Source organism: Diaphorina citri, unplaced genomic scaffold (genome assembly GCF_000475195.1).
Source record: "Diaphorina citri unplaced genomic scaffold, Diaci psyllid genome assembly version 1.1 scaffold1124, whole genome shotgun sequence".
NCBI lineage: Eukaryota > Metazoa > Arthropoda > Insecta > Hemiptera > Psyllidae > Diaphorina > Diaphorina citri.
The window spans coordinates 22,987-44,478 of NW_007378553.1; the positions used below are offsets into that span (position 1 = coordinate 22,987).

A 21,492-nucleotide genomic window follows, 5' to 3' on the forward strand; every position below is an offset into this window, starting at 1 on the left:
ATAGGACACACATTTTCAATTCTTAACAAACAATCAAGTTAGTTTGCAGCGATAATACCCAGGCTTGTGCATGTTAGTAAATAAAATAATTCAATTAGTAGACATAAGTTAAGTTTAGTGAAATAATAGATAGTAGATAATGGAAAAAGTCACGAAAGTCCAAGTGCTAGAGATAGTAGGAGAGGCGCATTGTGGTTTTATGGTCGCGGGTCCAATGTCCTATTTCCTGACTATCATTCCTGCAACACACATACAGACATCGTGTGTTATTTGCCAGAATCAGATATGAAAACGGGCACAAATGGGCGAAACCCTCTGTTTTTGGGATACATATTAACAGTGTTGAACCTTTTGAAACTACAGCAAACTAGGGTTGGGACATCGAGACGAAAACATCGATATATCGAGTATCCGATGTATCGTAATCAAAAACATCGATGTTCGATACTATCGATGTTTTTCGATGTTTTTCGGATTTTCGGTATTATAGCTTAGGGATCCACTCAATACCTACACAGTATGTCTCAAAAGTCCTTGTTTAATTTAAACCTTCATAGTTTAAAAAGAATTATATTAAGCTATTCAAAATTTCAAACTCACAAAAATATTGTAAAATATGAAGCGGGCAGTGGCGTAGCGTGTATGTATGGCGTGTATGGCGGCCATACAACTCAAAATAATGTAAACTTGTAAACAAAAGAAAGTCCTTTCCACAGACTTTTTCTAATAATACCACAGACTTATCTGTGGTCTTCAAAAACATCGAACATCGAAAAATAAAACATCGATGTTCGATGTTTCCATCGAAAGAAAAACATCGATGTTGACATCGATGTTTTTGTTCCGATGTATCGATGTTTTCAAAACATCGATGTGATGTCGATGTCCCAACCCTACAGCAAACCATATAAATACAGTTCAATACCGAGGGCTTTGAAACTGACAGTGAATAGATAAGTACACAATATGATTATGTATGTGTTTTAGGATTGAACCCAGGACCTTCTGAATGATCATCTTACTAGCATACTTAGCAGTGCTTTTATGAATTAGAAAGATTTTATTTCACTTTTCAAGCATATTAGGTGGAAACGAATTCAAACCGTAGTCAGCATTATGTTAATAGCACACGGAGTGGACAGTGTACTCCACATTACTCAATATGCAAACAAAACAGATCTGCTTTTATGAATTAGAAAGATTTTATTTCACTTTTCAAGCATATTAGGTGGAAACGAATTCAAACCGTAGTCAGCATTATGTTAATATAGCACACGGAGTGGACAGTGTACTCCACATTACTCAATATGCAAACAAAACAGATTGAGATAAAAACATTAAATTTATTGAAGAAAAAAGCAGTTAGATAAGACGTTGGATATAATGCTTAGGCTGAGAGGAAACAAAACGATCGGAAGTATTTCATGTCATATTTCAATAAAAAAGTGTTCCCTTCCGTTTTATGTATTTTCTTCAAAAACGAAACACGCAATACTTTTCGTGATCAGCACCCGAGTGCCATTTTAAGTTCCAAGAAGAACGAAACGCGTCCTAGTTCCTAGATTCTAAGGTTTTTGCTAAAATAATCTACTTACCAACTGTGGGGAAATCAGACTCCATTAGTTAAATGATGACCTCAACAACTGAAGTTGAACGTTCTAACTTACCCAGTAACAGAATCATGAGTAGTAGGAGCATATACTTGGAGTAAGTTTTGACTCGCTGTGGTAGAACGCTATCTACCGAACGATCCTTGTACCAGAATATCCTCGTGTTGGTTTCTATAAGCCAAGTACTGAATCGATATATATACTGAGTTATGTGATGATACCAGGAGGAACTAGAGTTACGAGATAACGTACGATACATCATGGATCTCTTGACTGAAACACAATAATCAATAAAAATAATAATTAATATTGGGTTTTCCTGGAGGAGCTCTTCCACTCAACCTCCACCAGAGACTTCGGATTATATGCGCAAAAATAATAATTAATATTGGGTTTTCCTGGAGGAGCTCTTCCACTCAACCTCCACCAGAGACTTCGGATTATATGCGCAAAAAAAAAGGCCAAATCTTGCACCAAGTCGCCAAAATATGCAGTATACTGGTCGGATCGGACCCAAATGAGAAAATTTCTTTTATGTGTTGAACACGTTTGCCAAATTTCGTCATATTCTGATGAACCGTTCTAGAGTTATCGTGGACATTAGACTACTCTATAAAATAACATTAGACTCTTTTATGTGTTGAACACGTTTGCCAAATTTCGTCATATTCTGATGAACCGTTCTAGAGTTATCGTGGACATTAGACTACTCTATAAAATAACATTATTCATAGTTTTGTACTCACCCCCAGTCTTATATTCATAGTTTTGTACTGGATGTTGAGTAGGCGCATGATCCACAGTATCTACACCTCCTGTACTATCACTAGCATACACTATACTCCATATGAATGTAAAAACTTTGGTAACCATGGTAACAAGGTGTGACGTCACAGTAGATATGAAACTCGTATGAGAGGAGGGGCGGGAGGGGGGCTTGTAGCCGTTGTATTGAGAGGTGGGCGTGGCGTAATGTAGGGAGGGGGAGTGGTTTAGACCATACGCGAGGGATGCACGTCGGTCATTGGTCAGATAGTGATCCCCGGTACGACACAACTCTACAGCATCTGAAACCACAACATAGAACATACATATAGGTGCATATCTAATTTTTTAAACTTGTAATGAGACGTTTCCAAAACTAAAACAAAGGTAATATGTTCCCAATGTTTGCTCATTTGGCAACATCTCAATTAAAATTCCTACTTTTTGCTATTTCGGAGTGCTTTATGACTTCGGCAGTTAAAGGCCTGCTTCATATAACTATTTTTTTCATTCCAAAACTAAAAAACAAAGGTAATGTTCCCAATGTTTGCTCATTTGGCAACATCTCAATTAAAATTCCTACTTTTTGCTATTTCGGAGCATAAACACTCATATTGCTCCTTCTTTCTCTGGTGTTTGCTTTCGAAGTCATTTTGGATCTGGATGGCTGTGATACCTATATATAACCTTTTGTGATATTTCCTACTGTGATACTGTCTGTCTACTTTGTGATTTCTTTGACACTGGACAGTAGACTCGGCTCCTAGTTGTGCATTAAAATTGGTATGATTTGTCAGTAAGTATAATCTGTTAGGTACCATTACACTCATAAATATACCTATACTCATATACCTATACTCTTTATACCTATACTCTTTATACTCATAAATATACCTATATCTTTTTTTACATAAATATTTTTAGAAAACCTAAATGTAATATAGTAATATTGTAAAATTGTAAATTGTGTGTAATGTTGTAACAATCACAATAAAATAAAATTGAATTGAATTGAATTGAATTGACCTAGTTACATAAAAACAATGGAAAAAAGCGTCATTTTACATTAACAAAATCCTAGAGGAATTGAAGGGGAACATAGATCTCTACCGTACATTATAGCTACCGACCTAGATACATAAAACAATGGAAAAAAGCGAGTGGTTTTCTTCCTATTCCTCAGGTTCCTGGCGTAAACCCCCACTGGTTTGTGTTCATATTAATACTTACATGTGTTCAGATCTACGGTGGTTTTCTTCCTATTCCTCAGGTTCCTGGCGTAAACCCCCACTGGTTTGTGTTCATGTTAATACTTACATGTGTTCAGATCTACGGCGGTTTTCTTCCTATTCCTCAGGTTCCTGGCGTAAACCCCCACTGGTTCTCGTGACATGTTGGGTATGACTGGAATACCAGAGCCAGGAACTACCTCCTTGTTATACCAGGGGGAACTAGGACTGTATGTCAGATCTGTCTTCTCAAACTCACTGCAATACAACAGACAATACACCAGTTGGTATTATTAGTTTACATCAGTAACCCACGTGGTTGATTGGTTGAAGTTCATATCTTTACAAGAGGTTACATGTATGTTGATAGACATCTTAAATGAGCTACCTCCTTCAGAAGAGGAAAAAAAACGTCTCATTGTACAAACAGTACGATAACGATGTTAAGATCCCATCTTTGGGCGTCTTGTCTGTTTGAAGGATTAGGAAAAGTTATATTAATATTGAAGAGCTATGAATGTGTTGTACTCGCCACTCACGCTCAGACCGCCTGACGGACCGCGATGTGCCAGAAAGATGGCGGGAAGGGAAAAGCTTCAGACCAATCACGCTCAGACGATCTGAGTATGAGTGACACTGGACAGTAGACTCGGCTCCTAGTTGTGCATTAAAATTGGTATGATTTGTCAGTAAGTATAATCTGTTAGGTACCATTACACTCATAAATATACCTATACTCATATACCTATACTCTTTATACCTATACTCTTTATACTCATAAATATACCTATATCTTTTTTTACATAAATATTTTTAGAAAACCTAAATGTAATATAGTAATATTGTAAAATTGTAAATTGTGTGTAATGTTGTAACAATCACAATAAAATAAAATTGAATTGAATTGAATTGAATTACACGCAATAGTTACACGCATCAGTAATACTTGATTGATAAGTCAAGTAATGCTAGTTCAATTTTTACTACTAAGTAGAAATTTTCAATAGATTAAGTAGCTATGCATATTTTGTACTTGGAGACACTTCTCTTTATTACATATTGAAAGTGAGATAGATGGGTACATCTATACAGGAAAGGAGGTAGGCATACAGAGATTCGAAGGCATTCTTTCAAAAATGTCGAAACAAAGAATGGGGGAAAAAATATGACAAAGTGTAAACAAATTGATTTATGAAGATTGATGATTGATGCTGGTTAGTAGGTTGGATTGGGAAATCTGAATGGAATAGGCATTTTTTCCCCGCTTTCTTTCTTTCTTATTATTTATCTACCTATCTTAAAAAAATAAAAAATCGAGTTCCACCAATGTTAAAAAGCTACATGTTATAGAAAACTATTATTATTTATTCTTACTGATCTTTTAGGATTATTCACACTTCAGAAATAAAACCGTCGGCTCTGGACTTCCCGGTCCAAGTAGGTATGTAGGTATTTTAAATATGAATGTGGGAGGACAATGTGAATGTAAAGGGATATTGGATCAGACCCCTAACTTCGATCTTCACATGATGGACCGTATACATTAGTATACTATATTAAAACTACAAATTAAATTAAGTTTCGACCTCGTGGCCAGGAATTAACGGATAAACTTTATCCGTCAACATTACAAGTTATAATAAAGGCAGGCAACCTCATTCAGGTTACGAGATAAGAACTGATAAAGAAGTCAGGAATTTGTACTCCTCACACGACAAGGGATTAGTTATCAATTGAACGCGAATTAATTTCAAGCGGCGGGACTTTGTGTTCAGCGTGACCTCCATGTTGTTTCCCGCGCAATATTAACATGAATTAATAAATTCGTTATGTTTGGGATGTGCCAAAAATATGAACAATAAACAGAATAAACACAATATGTTGATAAGAATGAAGAAGTAACGGAGAGAATGAAAACAAAGATGTTGATTGTGAGCGGAATTCGGGAGAGCGGGAGTTATGAGACTGAGGCCATTATCATTATTAATATTTATTATTATAGTAAGCATCAGATTATCTAATATATAACAAGCTGGGCCCGTCCCTCCGGGAATTTTTTAGCCCGTAGTTTATTCGATCGTGGTTAAAGAATACCTATGTACCTACCTAATTTGTTTAATTTTCAGTTTATTATTATTATTGATTTGATTTTACTTTCATGTAATGATTTAAAATCAAAACTAGAGCCCGTTCTCCCTTTATTCCTTTGAGTTTATAGGTCCTTGCGACAAATTTCAAGATCAGAGCTGGCAAAAATCCCCCCAAAACCGGTTTTGTTTGTTTTTTTTTTATGGTTTTCTGGACAAAATTTGCACCACCACTTTGGTGTTCCTGGTAAAAAGACCTTTAATTTGATATATAGGTCGACTAGTTTTGGATAAGTCCTTCTATGGGGTCAGAGAGATAGACAGACGGAGTGACAGACGACACCGAAGCGAATACAATAGTCCGTGGTCCGTCCCTTATACCTTTTTATTACTATTGTAATAATAAAAGAAGGACGGACTAAAAATGAATCTACAAAGTCCCCCTGTTTTATTAATCCACGGGGATATCCCCATTTTTACAATAAGATAATAGATTACTAATTAACTTTCACAATATGGTAACATGATGTAACGTTGTTCATCGCCATCCAACAACAATTAAGAAGAAAAGATAAATAACATCAGCTTCAACTCAAGATCACACAGCGATGAGCTACAGCTTTACGATTAGGTAACATAAGTACCTAGATAGGTAGTATAATAATTATAAAGTTTTTCTTATTCAATTATAAAGTTTATAGTTTTCTGAATATAAGTACAACATGCGTTTAGGTATAAACCGCTATGAATAGGACCAGAGCACACCCCTCCGCATTGTATTGACACCAGCAGTAAGTTTGATTTCGTCACCACTCAAAATATAATAATGACAGGGGGGCCATAGCGTTCAGATTTAGTGGGAGCTAATGTTAATGGTACCACGTGTGTGCCTATCAAGAAAACAATAAAATATACAACACGGTGATACCTCCGGGTTGAGAGTCAGTGCTCTTGACCACTCAGCCACAGAGATAGACTTTCTGTTGTATTTGTATTCCACTCAGCCACAGAGATAGACTTTCTGTTGTATTTGTATTTCCAGATTTCTACAACATTGTATTTGTACGCCATAGTTTCATTCATACAACTCAAGCCTTGAATTGAAAAACGGAAAGAAATTCGGACTGTGTCTGTGTTGTTTCCAAATGAAGGAAGAGAAATATTTTTGGCATCAGTCCTAATTCGTATAGCGTAATAAGATGTTAATGGTTCAAGCTACAGCTGCACAGATTGTTATAGGACAGGGATTTCCAGCTTCCATGTGTATGCGGGCCACATGCTACATTGGCAGGTACTTCGCGGGCCACATGCACAGGCGAGCAGACCCGTCTAGGATTTTAAAGGGGGCTCCACATTTTCGGAGTCCACCCCATAAACAAACATGATGCCCGAGGGGGCCCACCCAAAGAGCTTCGCGAGTCACAAAAATGGTCTGGCATGCCACATGTGGACCGCGGGCCGCTAGTTGAAAATCGCTGCTATAGGCCGTGATGATTCATGATGAAGTAATGAGATCAAGCTGCAGGTGTTGTCCACTTCACTATAGGGACGAGTTGATATTGGATACGATTTTCCTAGTATTCAGGCCAACACTCCGGTTTCGAATGCAATTAAAAGCATGATACACAAGATATCCAAATATTAGGCATACCAAAAAGCATATTTTGGGGCAAAAAAAGTTCAAAGGTTAATCAAACGCTCATATTTTGGTTAATGATGTTCAAAAGTTCATATTTTCGTAGGTAAAAATAAAAGTGAAACGAAGATCTTCAGTGCAGAAGACTTGAACTTATGTAGCAAGAAATTGTTAAGTTGTTATATTAACAGATGCACAATAAAACGGTTCAGTACTTCAGTACACAGTTGAGGGAATGAATTCAAACAATATGGAATTCTGTTTAGACTAGATTTATGTGGTTTGATTATGTCCAAACATACAATACCTACCTAGGTTTAAAGTGAAATAACGAACTGATTTCCACATACCTGGGAAATGGTCGTTGCTTGGTCCAAGAGAGATTTCCATTTGCAACACAAGATCCTATTTTTTGTTGGATGTAGGTACAATTTTCTCAAACGTTCAATGTTATAAAAAAGTTTTCAATTATATTAAATTCTAAATAAAATTTTAGTGGGAGCTAATGTTAATGGTACCACGTGTGTGCCTATCAAGAAAACAATAAAATATACAACACGGTGATTGATAAGTACTGCTACAGGTGCTGCATCATCAGTGAAATCTTCCATGAAACACTCTGCACTTCTCACTCTACGCACACGTCCCGTCTTATGGTGGGTCCAGACTTGTGCAATGCAACCGCAATGCAACGTGCAATGCAATGAAATTCGTTAGTTTGGACGTGTTTGAGAAAGTTGCAGCAAAGTTTTTTGAACATTGCAGCACGCACAGATTGTTATAGGACAGGGATTTCCAGCTTCCATGTGTATGCGGGCCACATGCTACATTGGCAGGTACTTCGCGGGCCACATGCACAGGCGAGCAGACCCGTCTAGGATTTTAAAGGGGGCTCCACATTTTCGGAGTCCACCCCATAAACAAACATGATGCCCGAGGGGGCCCACCCAAAGAGCTTCGCGAGTCACAAAAATGGTCTGGCATGCCACATGTGGACCGCGGGCCGCTAGTTGAAAATCGCTGCTATAGGCCGTGATGATTCATGATGAAGTAATGAGATCAAGCTGCAGGTGTTGTCCACTTCACTATAGGGACGAGTTGATATTGGATACGATTTTCCTAGTATTCAGGCCAACACTCCGGTTTCGAATGCAATTAAAAGCATGATACACAAGATATCCAAATATTAGGCATACCAAAAAGCATATTTTGGGGCAAAAAAAGTTCAAAGGTTAATCAAACGCTCATATTTTGGTTAATAATGTTCAAAAGTTCATATTTTCGTAGGTAAAAATAAAAGTGAAACGAAGATCTTCAGTGCAGAAGACTTGAACTTATGTAGCAAGAAATTGGTAAGTTGTTATATTAACAGATGCACAATAAAACGGTTCAGTACTTCAGTACACAGTTCAAATATTTCAACGCATAAGTACTTTTCTATTTATCTACGTCTAGTCTCTAATCCTGTTCTTGACCTATCTCATCAGTACAACGGTGACAGTAAGTAACAGTGTAATTAATAATAGTAGCTATACCCATACTCCATACTTCTTATATTACTAAAGGTTAGAGAATGTGCTTGGAAAGTAACTTCCATCTTGATCCAGTGACCTCAGAAACCAAAAGGAGAACTAGAAATATCAAAAGTAAACCAGCATTACCAACTAGGGAGTTTCCAGTATAGAAGACCTAATCCGGAAGAATTTAGCTATGTAGCTACCAGTAACGATTGGAGAATTCAATTATGTACCGACTGGACTATTGGAGAGTAGAGTAGTTTTGTTCCAAATGTAGAGACCAGTCTGAATGAGCAAATTTTTGCTACTGATTCGAAATTCAGAAAGAAATAATCAATACGAACGTAACTAAAAAGCAGGATATTATCGGAGAGTAGAGTAGTTTTGTTCCAAATGTAGAGACCAGTCTGAATGAGCAAATTTTTGCTACTGATTCGAAATTCAGAAAGAAATAATTAATACGAACGTAACTAAAAAGCAGGATATTATCAAAAAAAAGCAGAGTCCACACGCAACAGTTTACTTGACAGGTTGCAATGTTGCATGATGATTGACAAGACTAATATGAACATGTTACCTGTATCATGTGGACACGGTTCAATATTCTCAAGTTTACTGCCTACATGCAACAGGTTACATCTTCAAACCAGACTTTTAATGAAATTGTTACGTGTGGACACTGCTTAATATTGGTTTTAACCAAGTACATACCCATTACAGCCGCCAATGCATAGGTCTATAGTCTGTAGCTAGCCTGCCTACCTACGTCCTACATGTATCATGTTTGTGTGGCTAAAAGAACACGAATTTCATCAATTCAATACCACTAATGAAATTGTTACGTGTGGACACTGCTTAATATTGGTTTTAACCAAGTACATACCCATTACAGCCGCCAATGCATAGGTCTATAGTGTATATGTATAGTCTGTAGCTAGCCTGCCTACCTACATGTATCATGTTTGTGTGGCTAAAAGAACACGAATTTCACATTGAGTACTTATCAAAGTAAATATTCATCTTCATGACAATCGTGACCTACCCCCCTGATCTCCCCATCCATGACCCCACAGTCTCCACAGACTCCCATCATCTCTCCATCCATGATCCCATAGTCTCCACACCACTGATTATATTAATCACAATTCACCTGCACTATCCTACGTATCTACTGATCAAAACCAAACCATTTCTCAGATTCCAAGTTCAAATGAAATTGTTGTTCATGTTCTTGATAACATTCAATACCTGAGGGCCAATGGTTGAAAGAATTGAGTTGAAACTTGATTGATGTATGTTCTGGTATTGAATTGATGAAATTCGTGTTCTTTTAGCCACACAAACATGATACATGTAGGTAGGCAGGCTAGCTACAGACTATAGACCTATGCATTGGCGGCTGTAATGGGTATGTACTTGGTTAAAACCAATATTAAGCAGTGTCCACACGTAACGGTCATGAAGATGAATATTTACTTTGATAAGTACTCAATGCTAAACACAACAAAAATATCTTCCTCTCGTAAATCCATTGAGGAAAAAAATTGTTTCTTCAAGTTCTCAATCATCCACATTCGACTGCAAAACTTCAAGGACATGGAAGGAGAACAGCTGATATTGTTTCTAAGGGTGTCCAAGAGGGTTTCAAACCCCAATCCTTCAAACACCGTGAGATAGGTGATAAGGATAAGGAAGATTGTACATGTACAATAAACGGCTCAGAATAATGAGAAGAATGCACAGTATGTCCGTCATCAGATGGGCGATAAGAGAGAAGAGACACAATACTTCCAATTTAGGTTCTGGGTCAACACGAGAACAAAAGAAAGTGACCCGTTGAAATATTTGTAAATTTTATGGTAGGATTCGAACTCGGGACCCTCTGCATGGCAAGCGAAAACCCTTCAAGATGTACTTTACCTACTCGTACAACAGATTAGATACAGTGAAAGAAAAAGATAAGAGGAAGCAGAGAGGAGAATCAAAAGGACGTAAGATGTAGGTGCATATGACATTATGTGTACTTGTAAAACATTAATAATTATGATAGGAAAGAGAAGGGAGAGCATTGCTCCAGACTAATTAATTCTTCTCAGTTTATTTCAAAAATAAAAATATTAATAAAACACAACCTACCAAACCATAACCTATCAAACCATAACCTACCAAACACAACCTAAGTAAGTACCAAACCATAACCAGCCTTTTAGCCCATGGCACCGGGTTCAATTCCCGGCGATATGCAAAACAAAAGAAAAATCACGATTTATAACAAAGTTGGAAGAAGTGAAAGTTTTTTCAGCCCTATGCTTGAAAGTCGGGGTGCACTAAACCTCATAAGCAGAAACTGAAGTAGAAACAGAAAGTTGAGAAAAACTTTAAAGAGAAGAGGTTGGAGAAGGCGTTGGCTAAGAAGAACCAGCCTTTTAGCCCATGGCACCGGGTTCAATTCCCGGCGATATGCAAAACAAAAGAAAAATCACGATTTATAACAAAGTTGGAAGGAGTGAAAGTTTTTTCAGCCCTATGCTTGAAAGTCGGGGTGCACTAAACCTCATAAGCAGAAACTGAAGTGGAGAGAAAAACTTGAAAGAGAAGAGGTTGGAGAAGACGTTGGCTAAGAAGGATAGGATTAAAGAAGATAACGTAGATAGGTAAGTATGCACAGTAAAAGCTAAAAGGAGAAGAATATCAAGTGTTAACTTACTTTCTCCAGTCAGGGCCGAGTGTTTTATAGAAGTCAAATATCTCCTCTGGCGTCTTCCTCAGCCAGAGTGATGGTGATTTTTCATTCGGTACTTATGGGAGATTCTTACTTGAGGTGTGTTCTGAATGCAGTTTTAACTGTGGTTCAAAATTAAAGCTCTATAGAAATTTATTTAATAGTTAATTATGAACACAGACAAATACTTTCTTGCTCATATTTAGCCAAGAAAAGAATGCACAGTGCAAATAGAATACCTATGTAATAGGTTCCTAGGAATACTAAAGTAGGTACAAGGTGCTAGATAGCTAAGTGTAGGCGCGGGTCTATACTGCTTGGCTTAGATCATGTAATTTCATCTGACTATCAGGTGGTCAATTCTTAACATTACTCCCCAAGCAACATGACTATGATGTATAACTACTAAGAACATATTATAGGTAATTCAATACAGTGGACTTGTAGTATTTGACTACCCACACCCACCTATTGTCCAACGAAACAAGTTAGATTCGAAGTTCAGAAAGAAATGACTATTTTTCTCCCATTTTTGAACGAATGAAGTGACTTCTAAATTTTAACTCGTCCATTTTTCATTTTTAGTTTGTCTGCAGTGTTCTTACTTAAGGGATTTTTATCCCTTTTCTGGGATGTTTCGGGTTTATCTGGGATAAAAAGGGATTGAAAGATTTTCGAAATGAGTTCTAAATTTTAACTCGTCCATTTTTCATTTTTAGTTTGTCTGCAGTGTTCTTACTTAAGGGATTTTTATCCCTTTTCTGGGATTTTTCGGGTCTATCTGGGATAAAAAGGGATTGAAAGATTTTCGAACATTTTAAGGGATTTTAGGCAATTTTGAAGGATTTCTGGACAAATTCTTGATTTTATGGATTTCTGTAGATTTTAGACCAAAATTTTCAAAAAAACTTGCCTGCGGCGCTGTTCACTGAACTTCTTTTCTTGTGAAGCATTATGTAGGAAATGCATTTTTATTATTATTAGATATTATTATTAATGAAAGGTTAACTTTTACGAGGTGAAAAATTAAAAAAATATATAATTATGTAGGTATATATTTTCAATTTTCACGTTACGAAGCAATTACAAATTACAACAATAAATAATGTATATTTTTACGAAATTCATACCTACATCTAGGTTAAAAATCTCACCTATGTAAATTAGCGGATAAGGTAGGGTATACATACATATTGGGAGGATAAACGGATAATAAAATTACTAGGGACCATCACCTTGGAAAAATTGCGCCTGCGGCCCGGTTAATAGGTCTGGAGAGTGATGAATTAAAAATATTGAAAATTGAGGGATTTTTTGTGGTAGTCCCGTAAGAACACTGTTTGTCTGTTTGTTTCATCATAAATGTGTCTGTGTACTGTTTCTTTTGATTTCGATTTTCCTTCTATTACGTAAAACCAGAGACTTGGATGATCAGAAGATTCAGAAGCTATTGGTTATTTCTGGCACGAATAATTATGAACAACCTTGATAGTCGTGATACTTTTTATATTAAACCACTAAGTATCTGAAGCTTTCGCACAAAATCTACTGTGGAAAAAATCAAGAGCTCAAAACATGACATGAATACATTATTTACGTTATGTAATATGTACCTAATGGTTTACAAGTTTACATAGTCCATCGTATGAAATCCTACAGCCATCAGTTCTTCACATAAACAAGCCTTAATTTCACTTACTATTTTTTTCATGTGAGAGGTACCTCTATAGTCTATAGGCTAACTATTTGTATCAAACTATGAGATTCTTGTGTTGCACTAAAAATTGGCCATCGAAAATTTCAACAAGAACACTGTTTGTCTGTTTGTTTCATCATAAATGTGTCTGTGTACTGTTTCTTTTGATTTCGATTTTCCTTCTATTACGTAAAACCGGAGACTTGGGTGATCAGAAGCTATTGGTTATTTCTGGCACGAATAATTATGACAATCTTGATAGTCGTGATACTTTTTATATCAAACCACTAAGTATCTGAAGCTTTCGCACAAAATCTACTGTGGAAAGAATCAAGAGCTCAAAACATGACATGAATACATTATTTACGTTATGTAATATGTACCTAATGGTTTACATAGTCCATCGTATGAAATCCTACAGCCATCAGTTCTTCACATAAACAACCCTTAATTTCACTTACTATTTTTTTCATGTGAGAGGTACCTCTATACTATAGTCTAACTATTTGTATCAAACTATGAGATTCTTGTGTTGCACTAAAAATTGGCCATCGAAAATTTCAACCAATTTCATTACCTTCTTTCTTTCCTATAGGATAAGCAAAGTAAAAAAAAGCTATTTTCTTTATCTCTCGTTTGTGTGTAGCATACAGAGTACTATCTACTATCCCATGTTCTATAATCTATATGAATGTAGCTGACCTATATCGTACAATATACCGTCTTGCACTAATTAACACAATACAGTGCCATGTAATACAGTGACGTCACTATGTAGTTCTCGTAAGAATTTTGGAAAATGTTCAATTTGGATACGTTCTACGACTTCTACATTATGTTATGTATTCATTTTCTAACCTGCAATACATTCAATTTGGATACGTTCTACGACTTCTACATTATGTTATGTATTCATTTTCTAACCTGCAATACAATTTTCGACGCGATACTACACAGGAAGTAGATTTTCCAAGACCACGGTTCAGGGACTCGCTCATTATGCAGATGGTCCCTGGTTCGATATATTAAGTTAAAAAAAAATCAAATCGAATTTCCATGTCTAAATATTCAAGTGCTGCTGGTCTTAGCCCTAGCATTACCTCACTGGGGAAGATCCCTGATTCTTACAGACAAAACATGAATTCGACAACTATTGGGCTTCAAAGGAGCCACTATCCCTATATTATGCTATATTGATATTCGATTCTGATATGCACGGTGTTAAAACACATTATGCTTAGTACCTAGTCATAAACACAAAGTCCCCCTGTTTTATTAATCCACGGGGATATCCCCATTTTTACAATAAGATAATAGATTACTAATTAACTTTCACAATATGGTAACATGATGTAACGTTGTTCATCGCCATCCAACAACAATTAAGAAGAAAAGATAAATAACATCAGCTTCAACTCAAGATCACACAGCGATGAGCTACAGCTTTACGATTAGGTAACATAAGTACCTAGATAGGTAGTATAATAATTATAAAGTTTTTCTTATTCAATTATAAAGTTTATAGTTTTCTGAATATAAGTACAACATGCGTTTAGGTATAAACCGCTATGAATAGGACCAGAGCACACCCCTCCGCATTGTATTGACACCAGCAGTAAGTTTGATTTCGTCACCACTCAAAATATAATAATGACAGGGGGGCCATAGCGTTCAGATTTAGTGGGAGCTAATGTTAATGGTACCACGTGTGTGCCTATCAAGAAAACAATAAAATATACAACACGGTGATTGATAAGTACTGCTGCATCATCAGTGAAATCTTCCATGAAACACTCTGCACTTCTCACTCTACGCACACGTCCCGTCTTATGGTGGGTCCAGACTTGTGCAATGCAACCTGCAATGCAACGTGCAATCCAGACTTGTGCAATGCAATGAAATTCGTTAGTTTGGACGTGTTTGAGAAAGTTGCAGCAAAGTTTTTTGAACATTGCAGCAAACGTTTGTGGGTATCCGAGAGGTTGGCGGTTTTCTGGCGAATGTCTTTGATGTGCGTTGCACTAGTTTGGACGTGTTTGCAAAGCATCGTGCAATGCAATGCAAATGATGTACTTACTATAGGCCATTACTAGTTGAGTATCGGTACAAAAATTCTCGGATACATGAAAAACGTTCGCATTCGTCAGATTTGATTTTACGTGCAACGTGCAATGCAAATGCTTTGCACGTTGCATTGCACAAGTCTGGACCCACCACTACAGCAATACCTGCAGACCTACCAAATTGTCTTTGGTAAGTACCTAAGTAGATTTCTGCCTCAATATCAACGCAGGTACAGTCCTATTGAGTTCCATGCACAAATTATGTTAGTCTACAAGAATTTTACTTAACTGTATTTAGCATGGAATCATGGATGCTTGTCGCCAAATGTCGTTTCTAAATTAATACACTACGCTAAATTGTACAACTTGGACTCCAACCACCAACCTCCGGATTCAAAGTCCACCACGCTAACCGCTGAGGTTCAGGCTGGTGACGCTCTATGTACACATACACATACATATGTAGATTCTCACTGGTGACGCTCTATGTACACATACACATATGTAGATTCTCACTGGTGACGCTCTATGTACATGTCGTTTCTAAATTAATACACTACGCTAAATTGTACAACTTGGACTCCAACCACCAACCTCCGGATTCAAAGTCCACCACGCTAACCGCTGAGGTTCAGGCTGGTGACGCTCTATGTACACATACACATAATTATGTAGATTCTCACTGGTGACGCTCTATGTACACATACACATATGTAGATTCTCACTGGTGACGCTCTATGTACACATATGTAGATTCTCACTGGTGACGCTCTATGTACACACTACACATACACATATGTAGATTCTCACTGAATTTCTGGATGTAGATTCTCACTGGTGACGCTCTATGTACACATACACATATGTAGATTCTCACTGAATTTCTGAACAGTTTATACTTAAGTGTAGCGAGTCTTGAAAGCTGAGATGTTGATAGTCAAATCATTTACCATGTGTGTTGACATGATGAGGAGAGAGGCTGGGCTTGGAGCATAGAAGAGATGTACAATCTTCAATACTCTACAGTTACAGCACACACTACTCGAGATAGTAACACTACTTAGAGTTAGAGCTTACAAAACATTTTACTTAACAACACCGACTAAAAACCATGTTACTCTGTTCAGCAGAAGCAAAAAAACTGATACTTCCTAGGGATTTCGTGAAACTGTCTTCACTAAAATTTAGAGGATTGTACAAGAATTTCAAAAATGTATAGACCCTCATTTCAGAAAGAAAGATGGATAAACGATATTGCTTGTTATACTTCTTAGGGATTTCGTGAAACTGTCTTCACTAAAATTTAGAGGATTGTACAAGAATTTCAAAAATGTAAAGACCCTCATTTCAGAAAGAAAGATGGATAAACGATATTGCTTGTTGGGTGACGATAGAATATAGAAAATAGATCATCTTGAGTAATTATATGCGTAAAATATTTTCAAGATTCCAAGTTACGTAAGCGTGTTTTCTCATCTTCACGCACTGGTTGCTCGTTCAGAGCAGAGGGCGTAGTTATTATAGTTCGTGTCTATGTTATTCATATTTGAATAGAGAATAAGTTGACACACTAAGTATTGACATTAAAGAGTAGACATAGCGGTAAATATTTGGACAAACAGTAATCTTACAAACGAAGGGAATTTATTGATTTAAAACTGAGGAATGTCCTATAGGTAACTATTCGTTCAGTAAGTTCAGTTATCTATTGATCTACTTAGTTCCCAGACAGGTAGGTCCACAGTTAAGGAAAGTTATATACTTACATCAAATTTGAACAGGCAACATTCACAATGAATCGTTCTTAAAGAAAAAAGTTCCGGGGATAAGAACAAATCAATAAGGACATAAATTAATTTCAACTTCCTTCTCAAATCTCAATATTCCTGGAGCCCGATACTTAGTACTTACTGGTGTAAGGAATAAAACTGAATGGGAACATAGGGAACTAACTGGAAACAAATTAGGAGACCGAAATAGCAACGACAGGAATAACACCAGACAACAAGAACAAGACATGCTGTAGTATGTACTCACTCAATAACAGAGGATCCTTAACTCATAAGCACAAACAATCAATATGAGCTACCAACCCCAGTTAACAAGGAATAGAATAAAAATATTACCAGTACTCTAGTTAAAAAAGAAAGAAGAAGAACAATCAATATGAGCTACCAACCCCAGTTAACAAGGAATAGAATAAAAATATTACCAGTACTCTAGTTAAAAAAGAAAGAAGAAGAAAAAAAGATGAGTGTTTCACCGCCATTTTCATTTCATACCTAGCAATGAAACAATTGCTACATTAGACGGTTGTGGTCCGTGTCGTAGCATGCCCATCCCGTAGTATGTCCGTCATCAGATGGGCGATAAGAGAGAAGAGACACAATACTTCCAATTTAGGTTCTGGGTCAACACGAGAACAAAAGAAAGTGACCCGTTGAAATATTTGTAAATTTTATGGTAGGATTCGAACTCGGGACCCTCTGCATGGCAAGCGAAAACCCTTCAAGATGTACTTTACCTACTCGTACACCAGATTACTTAGATACAGTGAAAGAAAAAGATAAGAGGAAGCAGAGAGGAGAATCAAAAGGACGTAAGATGTAGGTGCATATGACATTATGTGTACTTGTAAAACATTAATAATTATGATAGGAAAGAGAAGGGAGAGCATTGCTCCAGACTAATTAATTCTTCTCAGTTTATTTCAAAAATAAAAATATTAATAAAACACAACCTACCAAACCATAACCTATCAAACCATAACCTACCAAACACAACCTAAGTAAGTACCAAACCATAACCAGCCTTTTAGCCCATGGCACCGGGTTCAATTCCCGGCGATATGCAAAACAAAAGAAAAATCACGATTTATAACAAAGTTGGAAGAAGTGAAAGTTTTTTCAGCCCTATGCTTGAAAGTCGGGGTGCACTAAACCTCATAAGCAGAAACTGAAGTAGAAACAGAAAGTTGAGAAAAACTTTAAAGAGAAGAGGTTGGAGAAGGCGTTGGCTAAGAAGGAAGATAACGTAGATAGGTAAGTATGCACAGTAAAAGCTAAAAGGAGAAGAATATCAAGTGTTAACTTACTTTCTCCAGTCAGGGCCGAGTGTTTTATAGAAGTCAAATATCTCCTCTGGCGTCTTCCTCAGCCAGAGTGATGGTGACCCCTCCTCTGCACATTGCTTACTCTCTGGATCAGGTCGAGGCGTTACTCCACCATTACTATTGATGAGGGAGCTATGCGCTATACACTCTATTGTTTCCTCATGTTTCCGCCTCGAGTAGCGCCGTGCTGGTGGCTTGAGTTCTGAGGTGGGGGCAGTGCTTTGTCTGCGGGGGCCTGGGCGGCGTGTGTCACTGGTTTTCATCACTTGCTGTTCATTAGACAGCGGCTTGTCATGTTCAGAGTTCAAAGTCTCCATGGTTTATGTAGGTACACATTCAATAGAACAATTAACTCAACATAATTTCACACTAAACACAGTTAAAATAGTTTTAGGTCCTAGTGAAACAAATAGAATATTGTACCTAGTTTATACTGCCAACATAGGACTGAAAAGTCCCTTTACTCTTGCAGTCTAAACAGCCTAATTAAAGAATCCTTCTTATACTGTTGACATTATGGGATTACCCAGTCATCGTCAACAGTATAAAGAAGATAACTTTAAAAAAGTGTGTACTTGAGAATTTAATTTTTCTAGGTAATATGTATGAGTATTAGCTATGTACCTATTACAAAACTTTCAATGTTTACATTCAAAGATTTCAAGGTTTTCTTTTTAATGTAAATAGGTAATTAAATTATCTTTCAGTAAATTTCTGTGTTATCAAAAAGAGCTTCAACAAAGAATGTCAATTCATGGTAGTTAAATGTCTTCATTGATAAATTAATATATTTTTTTATAGTGGTGGTGGTGGATTTCCAATTCCTACAGGAAAAAAAATTGTTTAATTGAAAATTCTAATTCTGCATGAACTCACTCCTCACATGATCTTCATTTGAAACCTGAAACACACAACATGAAAACAACATGGGTAAAAGGGTATTGCCTGCATATGATTATGTATTATTTATTAATAATGTTATCATGCCCTCACAAAACTGATCATGAGTGTACAAACACTTCAACATGAACCTGTAGATGTGGGGACTAATGTTGTAAACCCATATGATAGGGAAAAAGACTTAATGGGGGTAATAAAATACCTATGAACCTAGAGAGATAACAGTTTACATTAAGATAGAATGGTCAAAACTGATAAGAGTGGCAAGGAAAGATAATTATCATGAGTCATTATGAACATTTTGTTCACAGAGACAGATCATTATATTCAGTGTAAGTAGCTACTTCCCTGACAGCTGAAAGATCATATTAATTTTTTGAATTAAAGGCCAAGGAACTAACATGAACATGTTTACAATGAGTTCAATACTAGTGGTTGTTTTTGTGCTCCTGATGCCAGTTCAAGGTTTTAACTTGATGAATCTTTTTGGATTGGGAAAACATGTGAATAAAAAAGATGCCATTGTAAAAACTATACCAGACAGACCAGAAGACTACTTTGCTCGCTTCATAAGTCTGGGGAAATATTCAGGAAAAGAGAAATATGTTGTGGACAAAGTGTACAGCATCAAGACACCAGATGAAGGAACATGGTCTATGGATGTGCTCCTTAAGAAACAAGCAAACAACCAAAAAAGTCAATCATATCCTTTGAAATATTTGAAATGTACAAATATTACTGTTGTCAGACAGTACAAAAAAGGTCCATATCAAGTGAAGAATTACATCTGTCCAGGAATAATTGATGATAAGCATATATCAAAACAATTAAACAAAGAAATTGTAGCACAAGCATCAAACCAGTATGCTGAGAGATTAAATAATTTAACTCCAAAATCAGGCTATTTTGTATGGAGAATTCTAAGAGCTTCAAGTATGGGAAGAACATCTCAGAAAGGAGACAAAGTTCACGTTAATGTGTCATTGAAACTCCAGCTCATAAAAGAAGAGGACATTGTAAAAGAAAACCCTGATATTCTAGAATGTACCGGTATTGTTGTTGCCTACAGAGGAAAGCCAGACAAAATAAAACATAAGTATTTCATCATGAAAAATATGGGTAAATGTAATAAGTAAAATATATTTGTGTCTTAGAAGCCACAATGAAAAATTGCTACAAAAAGGAGCTTTAACAAATGATCAGTGACCCGTTTTATAAGGGGTTAGGTTTAACTGAAAAAAGGAGCTTTATTGTTCATTGTTGTGGCTTCTGAATAATTACTCAAGGAGTAGGTACTAGCCTAGTCTCAAAAAGGGAAGAAAAAAAATCTGCAAGGAGTAGGTTAGGTATTCTCTCCTATGACATGGTATGAACATTGCGATACAAACGTAAGATACACATGACCCCCAGCAGTGAGGGAATGAATTCAAACAATATGGAATTCTGTTTAGACTAGATTTATGTGGTTTGATTATGTCCAAACATACAATACCTACCTAGGTTTAAAGTGAAATAACTATTTGCGTCAACGTTGAAAAATAAATATTCATTCAATATTGCGGTTACTTCTTCAACCACTTTGGCTACATGGGATTGCTTATACATCCTATATTAGATTAGTAATAGTTAAAATAGTTAGAAACAACTATTTTCTAATATCAACCTATTTTGAACTAACTATTAACCATTTCTAAGCCAAACACATGCATACACTTCTCCCATTCTCTTCGCACAAATCGCGATTTGCACAAATCGCGATTTTGTGTGCGTCAGTGACCCCAGATATGATATACAACGCAGTTGGTCCTGAGTTAGAGCGAAGGATGCGTTACTGTGTACAAACAAATGGATCTCATTTTGAACAGCTTTTATAAATTTGTTTGTTGTTGTTGATTGTTGTTGAAATTGTTAAAGTGAATAATAAAAAACTAAAGAAAGAATTAAGAAATTGTTTTTCTTTCTCACAGTGTACAGAATTTTTGTAGAGCAAATTTTTTCGAGTGAATACATTTTTTCAATTAAAATTTTATGCTGATTCCAAAAATTAAATAAAAAATGGGGGTTCCCATAAAAGTGACCTATATTTGGCAAAAAATGGGCCGTTTTACAAAACAAATTGCAAATTTAAAAAAAGCCATTTTAATAATCAAAATTT

General features: G+C 36.4%; 1 protein-coding gene across 2 annotated transcripts; it reads right to left on the bottom strand.

Moving 5' to 3' along the window:
- Window positions 1-200: 200 nt before the first annotated feature.
- LOC103514331 lies at window positions 201-19,354 on the bottom strand. Of its 2 annotated transcripts, XM_017446185.2 has the most exons (7): window positions 19,062-19,284; window positions 18,493-18,834; window positions 11,552-11,624; window positions 3,693-3,862; window positions 2,357-2,677; window positions 1,668-1,883; window positions 201-239 (listed from the first exon to the last, which is right to left on the bottom strand). In XM_017446185.2, exons 2-7 carry the CDS (start codon window positions 18,752-18,754, stop codon window positions 220-222), a joined length of 1,062 nt encoding a protein of 353 aa, XP_017301674.1. In that variant the 5' UTR covers window positions 18,755-18,834; window positions 19,062-19,284; the 3' UTR covers window positions 201-219. The 2 variants fall into 2 exon arrangements, with proteins under 2 accessions (XP_017301674.1, XP_026683141.1); XM_026827340.1 differs by lacking the exons at window positions 11,552-11,624; window positions 19,062-19,284 and adding an exon at window positions 19,314-19,354 and having other exon boundaries at window positions 18,420-18,834.
- Between the last annotated feature and the right edge of the window lie 2,138 nt (window positions 19,355-21,492).